The sequence below is a fragment of the Osmerus mordax genome, chromosome 2 (genome assembly GCF_038355195.1).
Source record: "Osmerus mordax isolate fOsmMor3 chromosome 2, fOsmMor3.pri, whole genome shotgun sequence".
NCBI classification, from domain to species: Eukaryota; Metazoa; Chordata; class Actinopteri; order Osmeriformes; family Osmeridae; genus Osmerus; species Osmerus mordax.
Window position 1 is genome coordinate 18,937,733 of NC_090051.1, and position 17,489 is coordinate 18,955,221.

Below are 17,489 nucleotides of genomic sequence, written 5' to 3' on the forward strand. Positions count from 1 at the left end.
GACACCCCTGGGCCTCCTGAGGGTCCCATCCGTTTCACAGGCATCACTGCAGAGAAGTGTACAGTTTGGTGGAACCCTCCAGAGAACGATGGCTGCTCTGCCATCACTCACTACATAGTAGAGAAGAGAGAGACCTCCAGGATCTCCTGGGCAATGGTGACCAGCAAGTGTGAAGCCTGCTCCTTCAACGTCACCAAACTGATCAAGGGCAATGAGTATCAGTTCCGTATCTCTGCCGTCAACAAGTTTGGTGATGGCAGACCTCTGGACTCTGATGCAGTCGTTGCACAGATGCAATTCAGTAAGTTCTGAAGACAAATTGTGTGCATAGCTTTGATATTTTACCATTTCAAAATGCTCTCTGCAGTTATCAGTACATTTAATTTATTGAACAATAAATGGAAAATAATGAACATGTATTTTTGCTTTTGTTCCTCAGCTGTGCCAGAAGCCCCAGGTACACCAGATGCCACACATATTACAGGCAATAGCATCACAACGTGCTGGACTAGGCCCAGGTCAGATGGAGGTAACGAGATCAAACACTACATCCTGGAGAGACGTGAGAAGAAGAGTCTGATGTGGGTGAAGGTGTCCTCCAAGAGACCCATCACTGAGCTCCGACACAGAGTCACCCACCTGACCGAGGGATATGAGTATGAGTTCCGTGTGATGGCTGAGAATGGAGCTGGAATAGGACCTGCCAGCAGCACATCCAGGCTTTTCAAGTGCAGAGAGCCAACAAGCACACCAAGTGCCCCCTCCGTGGTCAAAGTTATTGACTCCACCAAGTCCTCTGTCACCGTGGATTGGATCAAGCCTGTGTTTGATGGTGGCATGGAGGTTATTGGTTACAACATTGAGATGTGCAAGGCTAGTCTGGAGGAATGGCACAAAATCAACACAGAGATATGCATCAATAACGTCTACACAGCTAAAGGTCTGGTTGCTGGTGAGATGTACAAGTTCCGTGTTAGTGCAGTGAATGGAACAGGACAGGGAGAAGCCTGTACAATTACCAATCCAGTGCAAGCTGTGGACAGACTGACGTCTCCAGAAATTGACATTGATGCTAGCTTCAAACAGAACCACATTGTGAAGAATGGAGGCACTGTCACTCTCCATATTCCTTTCCGTGGCAAACCTATTCCTCTGGCTACCTGGACCAAGGCTGATGGTGAGGTGCCAGTGATGGCAGATATCAACACTACTGACTCATTTAGCACCTTGACTATTGAAGGCTGCACCAGATACGAGGCTGGAAAATACACCTTGTCTCTAGAAAACAACAGTGGGCGGAAGTCTATTACCTTCACTGTGAAGGTTTTGGATACTCCTGGACCACCAGGTAAAATCTCCTTCAAGGACGTGACCAGAGGAGCAATGACCCTCATGTGGGACGCCCCCAGCAATGACGGTGGAGCTCGCATTCATCACTACATTGTGGATATGCGTGAGGCCAGCCGCCTCAGTTGGCAAGAAGTTAGCACTAAGTGCTCACGTCAAATAATTAGAGCAACCAACATGGAGATAGGTATTCCATATGTCTTCAGAGTTATTGCAGTTAACCAGTATGGTCAGGGTGAGCCACAGGAGATGACGGAGCCTGTCATTGCTACGGAGGAACCTGCTCCACCCAAGAGGCTGGATGTCCTCGACACAAGCAACTCCACAGCTTCTCTGGCCTGGCTAAAGCCTGAACATGATGGTGGCAGCCGAGTCAGAGGCTACATTGTGGAGCTTAGGGCCAAGGGTTCTGACCGCTGGTTAATGGGTGGTGAGACAAAGTCTCTGAAAATGGTTCTGGAAGGCTTAATTGAAAACACAGAGTACAATTTCCGTGTCAAAGCCAAGAACGATGCTGGCATCAGTGAGGCAAGAGATGCCTTTGGTTCTGTTGTCATCAAGGAGCCCCGCATCGAGCCTACTGCTGACCTCAGCAGCATCAACAACCAACTCATCACATGCAAGACCAGTGACAAGTTCATCATTGATATTCCTATCAGTGGCAGACCAGCTCCAAAGGTAACATGGAAACTGGAAGAGATGAAGTTGAAGGAGACTGACAGGGTGTCTATCAAGTCCAACCATGAGAAGACGACCCTGGTTGTAAAAGACAGCAAGAGAGGAGATAGTGGAAAGTATTACCTAATTCTGGAGAATGCGGCAGGAGTAAAAACCTTCACTGTGACAGTTGTGGTGTTTGGTAGACCCAGTGCACCAACTGGCCCTGTGGAAATCTCCTCCGTCTCATCTGAGTCCTGCACCCTGGCATGGGCAGACCCCGCAGACGATGGCGGCACTGAAATAACTAACTACATTGTTGAGAAGCGCGAGTCTGGATCAACATCCTGGCAGGTTGTGAACTCCAGTGTCAAGCGCACCACAATAAAAGTCACCCGCCTGACCAAATACATGGAGTACACCTTCCGTGTGTGTGCTGAGAACAAGTTTGGCGTGAGCAAGTCCATTGAGACTACACCTGTGATTATTGAACATCCATTTGGTAAGTTTTATTATGTGTTAAATTAATTGACAGATTATGAAAATGTTAAGAACACAACAGTAACAATTGTTTCCATTGTTTGTCTTAATAGTTCCCCCAAGTCCTCCAACACGCCCAGATGTGCTGTTTGTCTCTGCTTCTGCCATTGGCATCAAGTGGGACCTGCCATACCATGATGGAGGCAGTGGAATAACAGGATACTGGATAGAGAAGAAAGAGAGAAACACCATCCTGTGGGTGAGGGAGAACAAGATCCCATGTGTTGACGCCCAATACAAAGTATCCAGCCTTATTGAGGGCTTGGAGTACCAGTTCAGAGTTTACGCAATGAATATTGCTGGTCTGAGCAAAGCCAGTGAAGCCTCCAGGCCAGTGGTGGCACTGAATCCTGTGGGTGAGTACAACACCTGTCAGAGACTTTAATGGGTCAAGTGCAATGGTTTAACACTTCCTCCACTGGTCCATGTCGTCCCTTACCTTAACTGTCTTGTCCTTCTGTCTATGTTCAGATCCTCCTGGCAAACCAGAGGTGACAGATATCACCAGATCCTCAGTGACAATCGCCTGGTCTGTACCTGAAAATGATGGTGGCAGCAAGATTGTTGGCTACGTTGTTGAGCGCAAGCCTTACAGCACAGATGAATATGATGACACACGCTGGTTGAAATGCAACTACACCACAATCACAGACACAAATTTCACTGTGGGTAATCTGGGAGAAGATGAAGTGTATGAGTTCCGTGTTATTGCCAGAAATGGAGCTGGTGTACACAGTGCTCCATCAGAGTCCACAGGACCCATTACCTGCAAGGATGAGTACAGTAAGTCACAACAATACGTAACTATTCAATTCATTTCAACATAAATAATTATGAAAATAAAACAGACTCTGACATTCTCTTAATTTTGTGTTACAGCCCCTCCAAAAGCTGAACTTGACAAAACACTGGTTGGAGAGACAGTCACTATTCGTGCTGGGTCAGACCTGGTTTTGGATGGGGCAGTGGGAGGTAAACCAGAGCCTAAAGTGTTCTGGTCCAAGGGTGAAAAGGTTCTAGAACTGGGAGAGAAATATTCTCTGACCTATACCAGCTCTAGAGCCATGGCCATCATCAAGAGCTGTGACAGGAATGACACTGGCAGGTACATCCTCACTGTGAAAAATGCCAGCGGCACCAAGACAGCAGCGGTCAATGTTAAAGTACTAGGTAAGCAAAACAAAGAACATGAAAGTACACACTTACAAAATACGCTCAGGCTTTCATCACAAATAATGTAAATTATACAACTTTTTAATTGTTTCCATATCAGAAAATACCTCACCTCCCAACACATGCTTCCATAATAATTCCACACATAATAATTCATTCTTGTTTGTCCTGTTTGCAGAAGAATCAAACCAATTACGAATAACTATGTATCTGCCTTCTATTCCAGATACGCCTGGGCCTCCTGCTGACAAGGTTATCATCAGCAGAGTCACAGAGGAGAAGTGTAGTGTATCCTGGAAGATTCCGTTAGAGGATGGTGGAGACTTAGTCTCTCACTACATTGTAGAGAGACGCGAGACCAGCCGCCTCAACTGGGTCATTATGGAGACAGAATGTAAAACCTTGGCATGTGTCAGCAGTAAACTCATCAAGAATAATGAGTATGTCTTCCGTGTCAGAGGAGTCAACAAGTATGGACCTGGAGTACCTCTGGAGTCTGACCCTGTTATTGCAAGAAACGCATACAGTAAGGGTTTTTCCTGCCCAAACACTATCATGTGTTTACTTTGATTTTTTTTTGGTATACTTTATTGACCACTGCATATCATAAAATCTATTTCAGCTATTACTTCACCTCCTGGAGCACCAGAGATCACGGCTGTTGGAAAGGAACATGTCATTATTGAATGGATGAAGCCAGAGAGTGATGGTGGGAGTGAGATCAAGAACTACCTTGTTGACAAACGTGAGACGAGCAGTCTCAGGTGGACCAGAGTGAACAAGACCTTCACCATTTATGACACACGTCTGAAGATCTCCGGATTGCTGGAGGGCAGCGACTACCAGTTCCGTGTCACAGCCGTGAATGCTGCTGGAAACAGTCAGCCCAGCGACGCCTCCCAATATGTTCTCTGCAAAGATCCAACCTGTAAGCATCATATTAGGATATTCATGGTTCATTCATAAAGATGAAACCTAACAATTTTCAACAAAAATGTGAATTTGCTTCTTTTTTTCTAGACACTCCTGCTCCACCTTCCATACCACGGGTGACTGACAGCACTAAACACAGCATCACCCTTGCCTGGACCAGGCCTATGTATGATGGTGGTTCTGATGTGACTGGTTATGTAGTTGAGATTCTGGAGGAGGGAACAGAGCAGTGGTATAGAGCTCACCAAAAGGTTCTGAAAACTACTGACTATGTTGCCACTGGTCTGGCCAGCAACAAGAAGTACAGCTTCCGTGTGGCAGCTGTTAACAACAAGGGCACTGGTGAATTCAGTGAAGCAAGTGTGGAAACCGAGCCTGTGGAGAAAGTTGGTAAGTTTGCATGGTTAACTGTATTGATATAAAATAACCAAATATATAACCAATATAAATAACCAAATGGGGACCCATATCGACCGGCTAGCTCTTGACAGTGACACTCGTCAGGAATTTCACGAAAATGTGGATGTAGAACTTGACAAATAAAAAAGGTTGTCACAACATTGTACTTGAATATGTAGATACACATCTAACATTATGGGACAGGTCAAGTTCAGTTTGGGACGATTCATTTTGCACTTCGGGACAGTACTGTGACAGTGAAGAAAAATTGCTTATTGTTAAGCCATTGACCATAGACAGTTCCAGATTGTCAGTAGCAGGTTTATATCTTGATAGGCACATGATGATGATGATGAACCTTTGTCCAACAGAAATCCCAGATCTTGAACTGGGTGATGACCTGAAGAAGACTGTGTGTCTGCGGGCTGGTGGCACTCTGAGGCTGTTTGTGACAGTGAGTGGGAGACCCACGCCAATCATCACCTGGAGGAAGAAGGGAGTGGACCTTCAGAGCAGAGGCTTCATTGACACCACTGACAGCTACACATCTCTGGTAGTTGAGAAGGTCCATCGTTATGATGCTGGAAAATACGTTGTTGAGGCAGAGAACCCATCTGGCAAGAGGACAGCAACTGTTCTCGTCAAGATTTATGGTAAATTGTGTGGAGGCTAAATATAATACACTGTAATTATGTGATAAAATATTTGTATAATTTAATATGGAATTAGGGTCAGTAAACATGGTGTGTGTTTTTCAGACACTCCTGGACCACCTGGGGCCGTTAAAGTGAAAGATTATACCAAGGAGTCTGTGGTAATTACTTGGGATGTACCTAGTGTTGATGGCGGAGCTCCTATCAACAACTACATCATTGAGAAACGAGAAGCTTCAATGAAATCGTACAAGACAGTTACAACAGAATGTAGGAAAACATTGTTCAGAATCACCGGTCTGGAAGAGGGAGTTCACTACTTCTTCCGAGTATTACCAGAGAACATCTATGGTATCGGAGAAGGTTGTGAGATTCCTGAGTCTGTCCTGCTCTGTGAAGTTCCCTCAATTCCTCAAGATATGGAAATTGTGGATGTGACAAAGACCTCAGTAATTCTGAAGTGGGAGAAGCCTCTTTCTGATGGTGGCAGCCGAGTGACAGGCTACGTCATTGAGGCCTGCAAGGTTGGATCAGACAGATGGAGTGCTGTGTCAACTGTGAAGTCATCAGTGTCCCAGCATACTGTCACTTCCCTGACAGAGAATGAGCAGTATCTATTCAGAATCAGAGCCACCAACAGCAGGGGAGTCAGCGAGGCTAGAGAGATCATGAGTCCTATCACTGTTCAGGAACAGAAAGGTATGCCATGTCAGAATTATAATTACAAGTACAATAACAACCTTAATATGAATTCCTGCCTAAATGCCCATAACAATCATGTTTTTGTAAAGCATAAAACATTCCACAAAGTATGAAAACTTTTTTGTATTCCCCCCCGCAGTGGCACCCAAGATTGATCTGGCTGGAATTCCACAGAAGATTGTCAATGTCCCAGCAGGCAAACCAATTGACCTCAACCTGCCCATTAAGGGTAAACCTTTGCCTGTCTGCTCATGGTTCTTTGCTGGTGTTAAGATGAAGGATAGTCTTGACCGTGTAAAGATTGAAAGCACAGCAAAATACACAAGACTAATTGTCCGTGAGACCACAATTGATGACACGGGTGATTACACTCTGGAAGTAAAGAATGCAACAGGAATTGCCAGAGAGGTTATCAAAATCATTATCCTTGGTAAGTGTTTTTGTCTCTTTGCCTATGTTTGTATAAGCTCAACACATTTTTTATAATACTCTTGTGTATTACAATATAACATTTTCAACCATTCAAATGTATCTCTCTAGACAAACCTGGAATACCCATTGGACCGATGAAAATTGAAGAGGTTGATGGCAGCTCTGTGACTGTTAGCTGGGAACCACCAGAGAAGGATGGCGGTGCTAACGTTAGCGGCTATGTGGTTGAGCAGCGTGATGCACACCGTCCTGGCTGGTTGTCTGTGTCCGAGTCTGTAACCAGGCCCACTTTCAAATTCACAAGACTGTCAGAAGGAACTGAATACGTGTTCCGTGTTGCTGCTACAAACCGCTTCGGCATCGGTGGATTCATGCAGTCAGAAGTTGTGGAGTGCAAGAGTGTGAAGAGTACGTTGACATTCAGCCCAAAACTATCCCAGAATTGTGAGAATAATTTTAGGATTGCATTTTATTTGGATATAATTGTTTAACATCTCTATCTTCTTTTCTCTCCCCCTTTGTTTCCTATTCCTTCTCTTTACAGCCATACCCGGACCACCCAGCACACCAGACATTGTTGATGTGTCTCATGAAGGCATGACCATAACATGGCAGCCTCCAGAGGATAACGGTGGCTCCACTCTGGCCGGATACATCATCGAGCGAAAGGAGGTCAGGTCTGACAGATGGATGCGCATCAACAAGAACCCAGTAACAATGACCCGATACAGATCTACAGGTCTGATCGAAGGCCTGGAGTATGAATACAGAGTCACAGCCATTAACTCCAGGGGTGAAGGAAAACCAAGCTTGGGCTCCAAACCTGCTATCGCCATGGATCCCGTTGGTAAGCAAATGAGAATTATTTAAATTTGACACGTTTTAGACAGTTGTACAGACCACTGTCACTTTCTATTCCGCCTATTTCTAATTTAAAAAAAAAATTCTGTGTGAGCAGAGCCCCCGACTGCACCCATGCATCCTAGAGTGACCGACAGCACCAGGACCTCTGTGTCTCTGGCCTGGCTTCCTCCTGATGATGAGGGTGGATCCATTGTCACTGGCTACTTGATTGAGATGCAGAAAGTGGACCAGGTGGAATGGACTAAGTGCAACACGACACCTACAAAGATCTGTGAATACACACTGACACATATGCCCCAGGGAGCCGAGTACAAATTCCGTGTCATGGCCTGCAATGCTGGAGGATCAGGAGAACCAGCTGAAATACCAGGGGTGGTCAAGGTTACAGAAATGCTTGGTAAGGAAAGATGTATTCAAAACATAACAATGAATACATGTATAGTATTGCATTATTCAATGTATTGATAATTCTTGTTTCTAACTTTTAATATTTTCTTTCAGACTATCCTGACTATGAGCTGGATAGCAAGTATGAGGAAGGCTATGTGGTCAGACAGGGTGGAGTTATCAGACTGTCTGTGCCAATCAAGGGTAAACCAGTTCCTACCTGTAAGTGGACCAAGGAAGGCCGAGATATTTCTCACAGAGCCATGATTGTCTCCACTGATGAAATCACTGAGCTGGTGATCAAGGAGGCCCACAAAGAGGATACCGGCACCTATGACCTGATTCTGGAAAATAAATGCGGCAAGAAGGTTGTCTACATCAAGGTGAAGGTAATTGGACGCCCAGATGCCCCAGAAGGTCCTCTCGAGTTTGATGATATCCAGGCTCGTTCTGTCAGAGTTAGCTGGAGACCTCCCTCAGACGATGGTGGCTCAGATGTCTTGGGATACATTGTTGAGAGACGCGAGGTTCCTAAGGCAGCTTGGTGCACTGTGGACTCCAGGGTCATTGAGACATCTCTGGTGGTCAAAGGACTAAAGGAGAATGTTGAGTACCACTTCAAGATATCAGCGGAGAACCAGTTTGGTGTCAGCAGATCCCTAAAATCTGATGAGTCTGTCATACCAAAGACACCTCTATGTGAGTATTGGTCATGGTTCACACAAACAAATACATAATTCTTGTGTTGAACAATTCCTCCTCTAACTTTGTGTGTTTATATCTACAGGTCCTCCAGAACCACCAAGCAACCCACCAGAAATTATGGATGTCACCAAGAGCACCATCTCTCTGTCCTGGTCCAGGCCCAAGGATGATGGTGGCTCCCGTGTCACAGGCTACTTTGTTGAGAGAAGAGAGGTGTCCACTGAGAAGTGGGTGCGTCACAACAAGACACACATCACCACCACCATGTACACTGTAACTGGACTCATCCCTGATGCTGAATACAAGTTCAGGGTAGTCGCTCAGAATGACGTTGGTAAGAGTGAGGCTGGACCCGAATCCGATTCAGTTGTCTGCAAAGATCCATTCGGTGAGTTATCATGACCTTTACTAAAACTCAGCATAACTATAATTATACACAATGGATGTAATGAAAGATGACAAAATTACATTGCAGAGTGTCTATAATAATTACGCCTATTGTTTCACAGACAAACCAAGTCAACCTGGCGAGATTGACATAATCTCAGTTGCCAAGGACTGCATCACTATCCACTGGTTGCGTCCAGAGTGTGATGGTGGAAAGGAGATCCTGGGCTACTGGATAGAGTTCAGAGAGGCCGGTGAAAGTGCCTGGAAGAAATGCAACAAAGAACGTTCTAAGGACAGACAGTTTACCATGGGTGGTCTTATGGAGGCCACAGAATATGAGTTCCGTATTATTGCTCAGAATGAGACTGGAATGAGCAGGCCCCGCAGAACTGCCATGGGCATTAAGACAAAACTGAGCGGTATGTAAAATATTGTGTTCAAATTATTTATGAGAGATAAACATAAACAAATGTAGATCTCCAAATCTCTAATAATCATGCTCATAATATGATTGTTTTTTTTATAGTTGGAGAGGCTCCATGTCTGAAGGAGGAAATAAAAGACGTCACCACAAAACTAGGTGAATCTGGAACTTTGGTGTGCCAGATCATTGGCAGACCTCTGCCAGAGATCAAATGGTACCGGTATGGCAAGGAGCTGATCCAGAGCCGCAAATACAAGATGAGTTCTGATGGTCGCAACCATTCTTTGACCGTGGCCACAGATGAACAGGAAGATGAGGGTCTGTACACTTGCAGAGCTGTAAATGAGGCCGGGGAGGTTGAGACCAGCGGAAAACTTTTCCTACATGCTGCTCCTCAGTTCCACCCCGGCTTCCCTCTGAAAGAGAAGTACTATGCTGGCTGTGGAACCAGCCTCCGTCTCCATGTAGTCTACATCGGCCGTCCTATTCCACAGATTATGTGGTTCTATGACAAGAAGCCTTTAAATCCATCTGAGAATGTCATCATTGAGAATACAGAGAGCTACTCTCATCTGGTTGTTCGGAATGTTCAACGTAAGACCAATGCTGGCCGGTACAAGGTGCAAATGAGCAACAAATTCGGCACTGTTGACACCTTCCTTCGTGTTGAAATTCAAGGTAAATACATTTTCCTACTATCCTTGCAAGAATATTATAGTTTGTTATATCTTAAATTAATTGCCCTTTTTTTTTTTTTACTTTATTTACAGATAAACCTACTATCCCAGAGGGGCCCATTGTTGTGGATGCACTGTTGAAGAGCTCTATAATCATCAGCTGGAAGCCTCCAAAGGATGATGGTGGCTCAATGATCACCAACTACATTGTAGAGAAACGTGAAGCAAAGGAGGGAGAGCAGTGGCACCTGGTGTCATCCTCTGTCTCAGGAACAACTTGCCGCGTTCCCAACCTGAATGAGAGTGCTGGATATTACTTCCGTGTTTCAGCTCAGAACCAATATGGTGTCAGTGCTTCTCTGGAGATTCCATCCGTTCTCATCATTAAGAGTCCATTTGGTGAGTAGGATGACACGTACAGTTACAGGAAGAGAACAAGTTCACTAAAATAATCAGGAAAGGGAAGAAGAGTGCATTTCATTAACACTACTGTCTGTATTTTCAGAAAAACCCGGAATCCCACAGCAGCCCGTTGTTACTGGTGTCACAAAGGATTCCTGCATTGTGTCTTGGAAACCACCAAGCAGTGATGGAGGTGCCAAGATTAAGAACTACTTCCTGGACAAACGTGAGAAGAGGCAGAACAAATGGATTTCAGTGTGCACTGAAGAGATCCACGAGACCACCTACAATGTCACAGGCCTAATTGAGGGCTTTGAATATGAGTTCCGTGTCAAGTGTGAGAATATTGGTGGTGAGAGTGATTGGAGTGAAATATCCGAGGCCATCATTCCCAAATCGGAACACGCTCCACGACCTCCTGTGTTCAGAGACGAGCTGAGAGACATGACCGTGAAGTACAAGGCCAATGCTACATTTGTATGCAAGGTTGTTGGACATCCAAAACCTCTGATCAAATGGTACAGGCGTGGCAAAGAAATTCAGCCTGATGGACAGAAGATCAAAGCACAAGAATTCAAGGGAGGCTATTACCAACTTGTCATTACTGCTGCTGATGAAAACGATGCAACAGTGTATCAAATTAGAGCAACAAACCAAGAAGGATCCATCTCTACAACTGTTAACTTGGATGTGGAGGGTATGCATTTTCACTTTACAGTGTGTTCATTGGCATTTAACTTGGCATTTTTGTATCGGTTGTCCAATTTCATTTATATGTATATCCCTTTTATGTTCCAACAGTTCCTGCAAAGATTCACTTGCCCGAATATCTCCAGGGCATGGGTGCAGTACATGCAGTCCGTGGTGATGTGGTTACTGTAAAGATCCCTATCACTGGCAAACCTGAACCAGCAATCACCTGGCAGAAGGGGCAAGAAATCCTCTCCAACTCTGCCTACTATCAAGTCATCACCACCCGATCCTTCACTTCACTTGTTTTCCAGAAGGGAGTCCAAAGAAAGGATACTGGTTATTACATTATAACGGCAAAGAACAGATTTGGCACTGACAAGCAAACTATTGAGGTTGACGTGGCAGATGTGCCAGATGCTCCCAAGGGTATCAAAATCAGTGACATCTCCCGTGATTCAATCACTTTAACCTGGGACCCTCCAGCCAATGATGGTGGTAGCCCTATCATCAACTACATTGTGGAGAAATGCCCCACTACAGCTGACCGCTGGATCCGTGCAGCCCAAACCACTGAGACTCAGTATACCATGATTAATGTCTTTGGCAAGACAAAGTACCAGTTCCGTGTGATTGCAGAGAACCAGTTTGGGGTCAGTGAGCCAACTGCACCAACTGAGGCAGTTACCACAAAGGAAGATAAGTCTGTTATCAGAAACTATGATGAAGAAGTTGATGAAGAAAGAGAAATCACTAAGGGGGAAGCCCCACAACATAAGATCAAGACCTTGGCATCCATGTACACAATCTCTGAAGAGCTGGCTAGAGGGCAGTTTGGTATTGTCCACCGCTGTGTTGAAATCAGTACCAAAAAGACATACATGGCCAAGTTAATCAAAGTAAAGGGCACAGATCAGGAGCTGGTATACAGGGAAATTGAGACCCTTAACCTAGGTAGACACAAGAACCTAATGTATCTACATGAGTACTTTGAGAGCTTGGATGAGATGGTCTTGATCTACGAGTTCATGTCAGGAGTCGATATCTTTGAACGTCTTGGCACAGCCAACTTTGAGCTTACAGAACAGGAGATTGTTAGGTACATGAGGCAGGTGTGTCAAGGCATTAAGTTCCTGCACAGTCAGCACTATGGTCATTTTGATATCAGACCTGAAAATATTGTCTACTCCACGAGAAGGAGCACAAATGTTAAGATTATTGAAATGGGCCAAGCAAGACTACTTACCCCAGGAGACAACATCAGAATCCAGTTCACTTCTCCAGAGTACTGCGCTCCTGAAGTCCACCGCCACGATCTGGTGAGCTCAAGAACCGACATGTGGTCAGTTGGCGTACTGGCATATGTGCTCCTCAGTGGCCTCAATCCATTTGCTGCAGAGTCCACTACCAAAATGATTGAAAATATCTCAAATGTTGAGTATATCTTCGACACAGAGGCTTTCAAGGACACCAGTCAGGAAGCAATGGACTTTGTAGACAGGCTTTTGATCAAGGATAGAAAGGTGCGTATGACAGCTTCTGAAGCTTTGGAGCATCCTTGGCTGAAGATGAAGCTGGAAAATGTTAGCACAAAGATCATTAAAACACTGAGACATAGAAGGTATTACCAGACAGTGGTAAAGAAGGAGTGGAACACCATTGTATCAGCTGCACGTGTAGCCTACGGTGGGGCTTTCAGAAGCCAGAGAGGAGTGTCTTTTGCCAGGGTGAAGATTGCATACCCCACCCAGGGTGTTCGTGCAGGCTCAGTCATGCATGGAACTGCTGAGGAAGGCGGACATGTCCGATTCACTTGCAGCATTGATAACTATGACAAGACCACACAGGTGGGCTGGTACTTTGGTTCACGACAACTGCATCCAAGTCCCAAATATGAAATTACTTACAGCAATGGATTTGCCAGCATTTATGTGAAGGACATCGAAGCATCTGATGATGGTGTATACAGGTGCAAAGTTGTTAATGAGGACAGTGAAGCTAGTGCCTGTGGAGAACTCTTTGTTGAAACTGTCAGGTCATACCGCGAATACTTCTTAGGACGCACTGTCAAGAAACTGAGGGGAAAGCTTGACAAGACAAAACTGTTGCAGAGACCTCCTGAGTTCACTCTGCCTCTTTACAACCGTGCAGCTTACATTGGTGAGGATGTGCGTTTTGGTGTCACCATCACTGTGCATCCAGAACCCCATGTCACATGGCTGAAGGCAGGCCAGAGAATCAAACCAGGTGATGATGACAGGAAGTACACCTTCACTAGCGACAAGGGTCTCTATCAGCTGATGATCCACAACCTGGACCTTGAGGATGATGCTGAGTACACTGTCATGGCTCACAACAAGTTTGGTGAGGACAGCTGCACAGCTCGTCTCACAGTAACTCCTCACCCAGTGACGGAGGAGACCATGAGGCCTATGTTCAAACGTCTGTTGGCTAACGTGGAGTGTGGTGAAGGAAACAGTGTTCGCTTTGAACTCAGAGTTTCAGCTATACCTGCACCCACTCTCAAGTGGGAGAAGGATGGTCAGCCTCTGCAGTTTGGACCACAGATTTCAGTTGTTCAAGAGGATTTAGACTATCATGTTCTGCACATCAGAGAAACTCTTATTGAAGACTCTGGAGTCTACAAGGTTACTGCAACAAATGCTGCTGGATCTGCGAGCTGCCAAGCCACACTAAAGGTGGACCGCCTCACATACACAAGGAGAGAATATAAGAGTGAAGAGGAGAAACAGAGGTATGTGCAGAAACAGATTGACAAGACAATGAAGATGGCCCAGCACATCGCAACTACCGAAGAACACGTAGGACTCAACCCTTCGGCCCAAGAGGCCTTGAAACATGCTGCAGATATCTACAAGCCTGCAGTGAGCACCAAACATATCCAGGGTGAGTTTGACATTGCGAAGGAAACACAGGTCAAAAAGACAATTGTGGAGGAGAGGACAATCCGAATGCCCTATGAGATCCCTGAACCTCGTGTCCATGATTCTACAGCTTTGGATGAGGATATGTTGATCAAACACTTTGTGCCTCTCTCTGATATGAAGTGGTACAGGAAGCTCAGAGACCAATACGAGATGCCTGAGAAAATGGATAAGATTGTCCAGAAGAGACAAAAACGCATCCGTCTCTCCAGATGGGAGCAGTTCTATGTAATGCCCCTTCCTAGAATTACTGACCAGTACAGGCCAAGATGGCGTATTCCAAAGCTCACACAGGATGACTTGGAAACTGTCAGACCAGCCAGGCGCTCACCTTCCCCTGAGTCTGAGGCTTCATTCAGATCAAGAAGACGTTCTCTGGGTGACATGAGCGATGAGGAGCTTCTAAAGCCCATTGATGACTACATGTCCCTGAAAAGATCTGAGGAGGAGAAGATGAGACTGGAGGATGAGCTGGAGCTTGGCTACTCTGCCTCCCCACCTAGCGGCAGCCCTGTTCGCTTTGAGTTATCTTCCTTGCGACGCCCATCACCACGACATGTGGAGCATGTTTCCAGAAAAGAGAGAGAAATAAAAGTAGTTGAGGGTGCCAAGACAACAGAAGTCCGCTCTCTCTCCCACTACATGAGAAGGAGGAGATCCCTCTCTCCCACATACATTGAGCTGATGCGTCCTGTGTCTGAACTAATAAGACCTCCCCGTGCACGTCCTCCAATGGAGTTTGAGGGTGAAGTTGTAGAGAGAAGGTCCCCGACTCCTGAAAGGACACGCCCACGCTCTCCCAGTCCTGTCTCTGATGAGAGATCCTCTAGGTCGTCCTCCAGGTTTGAGAGGTCAGCCAGATTTGACATCATGTCTAGATATGAGTCCAGAAAAGCTGCCCTGAAGTCAGAGAAGAAGTATCAAGTTGTGAGCCAGACACCTTTCAGCCTGGACCATACCCCTCGCATAACTGTTAGGATGCGTTCTCATCGTGTGCCATGTGGCCAGGACACCAAGTTTACTCTGAATGTCCAAGCTAAACCTCAAGCTGAGATTACATGGTTCCACAATGGACAACAGATTCTGGAAAGCAGCAAATACCAGTTCACCAACATGAGTGGAGTGCTGTCCATCCAAATCTTTGAATGTCAGGCCGAGGATAGTGGCACATATCGTGTTGTTTGTGCTAATGCTAAGGGTGAGGCTTCAGACTATGGCACCCTGGATGTGTCTGGAGGGGAATTCACAACGTACTCATCACGACGTAAAGATGAGGAGGCTCCAAAACCATTTGTCCCTGATATCACTAAGACAGATCATTATCACACATCATCTTTCAAGGTAGCTTCCTCCTCAAAAACACACTTGGAGGTGCAAGAAACCAAATCTAAGCTGACTGAGACACGTGAGGTTGTTTCACATGACAGATACTCAGCTACGTCTGACAGATACTCATCAGCTGAAAGATATGCCTCCTCTATCAAATACGCTTCAACAGAATACTTGTCATCATCTTATTCATCAGCATCGTCTGAGAGGTTTTCTGAGAGAAAAGCAGCTGAGGCCAAAGCCAAGACTCTGAAGTCCACTGCTGCCGATGAGGTGGCTGTTCGCAAAGTGAAGGCTACTCTGCCTGCAAGAATACTCACTAAACCCCAGTCTGTTACAGTTGCAGAGGGAGAGTCTGCTAGGTTCACTTGTGACATTGATGGCGAACCAGCACCAAGTGTGACATGGATGCATGAGGGTCAAACTATTGTCTCCTCTTCCCGTCACCTAGTGACCACAACTCAATACAAGTCCACCTTTGAGATTTCCTCTGTTCAGTCTTCTGATGAGGGCAACTACATTCTGTTGGTCGAGAACTCTGAAGGAAGACAGGAAGCTCGATTCACTGTTACCATTCACAGGCCTGCTCCTAAAGAGGAGGTTACTGTGAAGTCCCCAGAGCCATCCATTAAATCCCCTGAACCATCAGTAAAATCACCTGAACCATCAGTAAAATCACCTGAACCATCAGTAAAATCACCTGAACCATCAGTGAAATCACCTGAACCGTCAGTGAAATCACCTGAACCGTCAGTGAAATCACCTGAACCGTCAGTGAAATCTCCTGAACCGTCAGTGAAATCTCCTGAACCGTCAGTGAAATCACCTGAACCGTCAGTGAAATCACCTGAACCGTCAGTGAAATCACCTGTACCATCAGTGAAATCACCTGTACCATCAGTGAAATCTCCTGAACCGTCAGTGAAATCACCTGTACCATCAGTGAAATCTCCTGTACCATCAGTGAAATCTCCTGAACCAAGGGTCAAATCCCCAGAGCCAGAAGGAATCAAATCTCCAAGGAGTGTCAAGTCACCTGAACCCATAACTTCACCCCCCCGAGTAAAATCTCCTGAGCCAATCACCTCTCCTCAAAGAATGAAATCTCCTGAGCCAATCACCTCTCCTCAAAGAATGAAATCTCCTCTCACAGTTAAGTCGCCAGAGCCAATCACCTCTCCAAAGAGGATGAAGTCCCCTCCCCCAATCAAGTCTCCTGAACCGATCACCTCGCTTCAACGGATGAAATCTCCCCCCACTGTCAAGTCCCCAGAGCCAATCACCTCACCTCCCAGGGTAAAGTCCCCTCCTACTGTCAAGTCCCCAGAGCCAATCACCTCACCTCCCAGGGTGAAATCTCCACCACCTGTTAAGTCCCCAGAGCCAATTACTTCACCTCCCAGAATGAAATCCCCTCCCACGGTCAAGTCCCCAGAACCAATCACTTCTCCAAAAAGAGTGAGGTCTCCCCCAACTGTCAAATCTCCAACTCCTTCAAAGGCACCCAAGATCGTAAAACAAGTCACTGCAGAGGCTTACGAGAACAAAGTGAAAATATATTGTGTGGCTGAAAGCAGTGTGCTAGAAGTTGTCTGGTATATGAATGGAAAGAAACTGACACAGAGCAGCCACTATGAGTTCTGTAGTTCTGCTGATGGAACCTGCTATCTCTACATCACTGACCTCTCAGATAGTGACCAGGGTGAATACACCTGTGAAGTCACCACTGAAGGAGGGGTCTCCAAGTCTTCCTTCTCTTTTGTTGGCCAAGTTTTTCAGTCCATCCGCACCAAAGTAACATCTTATGTGGAGCAGCAAATGGCCATCAGAGGTATGGAGA

At 45.8% G+C, this 17,489-nt stretch overlaps 1 protein-coding gene across 1 annotated transcript in view; it reads left to right on the forward strand.

The window, feature by feature from the left end:
- Nucleotides 1-17,489, forward strand: part of ttn.2 (titin, tandem duplicate 2) — a 154,926-nt gene that overhangs the window by 135,550 nt on the left and 1,887 nt on the right. Inside the window, exons 215-235 of the mRNA XM_067251637.1 lie at nucleotides 2-301; nucleotides 440-2,506; nucleotides 2,598-2,900; nucleotides 3,016-3,327; nucleotides 3,424-3,714; nucleotides 3,944-4,243; nucleotides 4,340-4,645; nucleotides 4,738-5,040; nucleotides 5,421-5,702; nucleotides 5,808-6,401; nucleotides 6,544-6,834; nucleotides 6,945-7,244; nucleotides 7,381-7,683; nucleotides 7,795-8,097; nucleotides 8,202-8,786; nucleotides 8,875-9,180; nucleotides 9,302-9,601; nucleotides 9,709-10,284; nucleotides 10,377-10,682; nucleotides 10,789-11,382; nucleotides 11,487-17,480. Of these exons, the coding sequence (XP_067107738.1) occupies nucleotides 2-301; nucleotides 440-2,506; nucleotides 2,598-2,900; nucleotides 3,016-3,327; nucleotides 3,424-3,714; nucleotides 3,944-4,243; nucleotides 4,340-4,645; nucleotides 4,738-5,040; nucleotides 5,421-5,702; nucleotides 5,808-6,401; nucleotides 6,544-6,834; nucleotides 6,945-7,244; nucleotides 7,381-7,683; nucleotides 7,795-8,097; nucleotides 8,202-8,786; nucleotides 8,875-9,180; nucleotides 9,302-9,601; nucleotides 9,709-10,284; nucleotides 10,377-10,682; nucleotides 10,789-11,382; nucleotides 11,487-17,480 (14,916 nt within the window). The remainder of the gene's footprint in view (nucleotide 1; nucleotides 302-439; nucleotides 2,507-2,597; nucleotides 2,901-3,015; nucleotides 3,328-3,423; nucleotides 3,715-3,943; nucleotides 4,244-4,339; nucleotides 4,646-4,737; nucleotides 5,041-5,420; nucleotides 5,703-5,807; nucleotides 6,402-6,543; nucleotides 6,835-6,944; nucleotides 7,245-7,380; nucleotides 7,684-7,794; nucleotides 8,098-8,201; nucleotides 8,787-8,874; nucleotides 9,181-9,301; nucleotides 9,602-9,708; nucleotides 10,285-10,376; nucleotides 10,683-10,788; nucleotides 11,383-11,486; nucleotides 17,481-17,489) is intronic.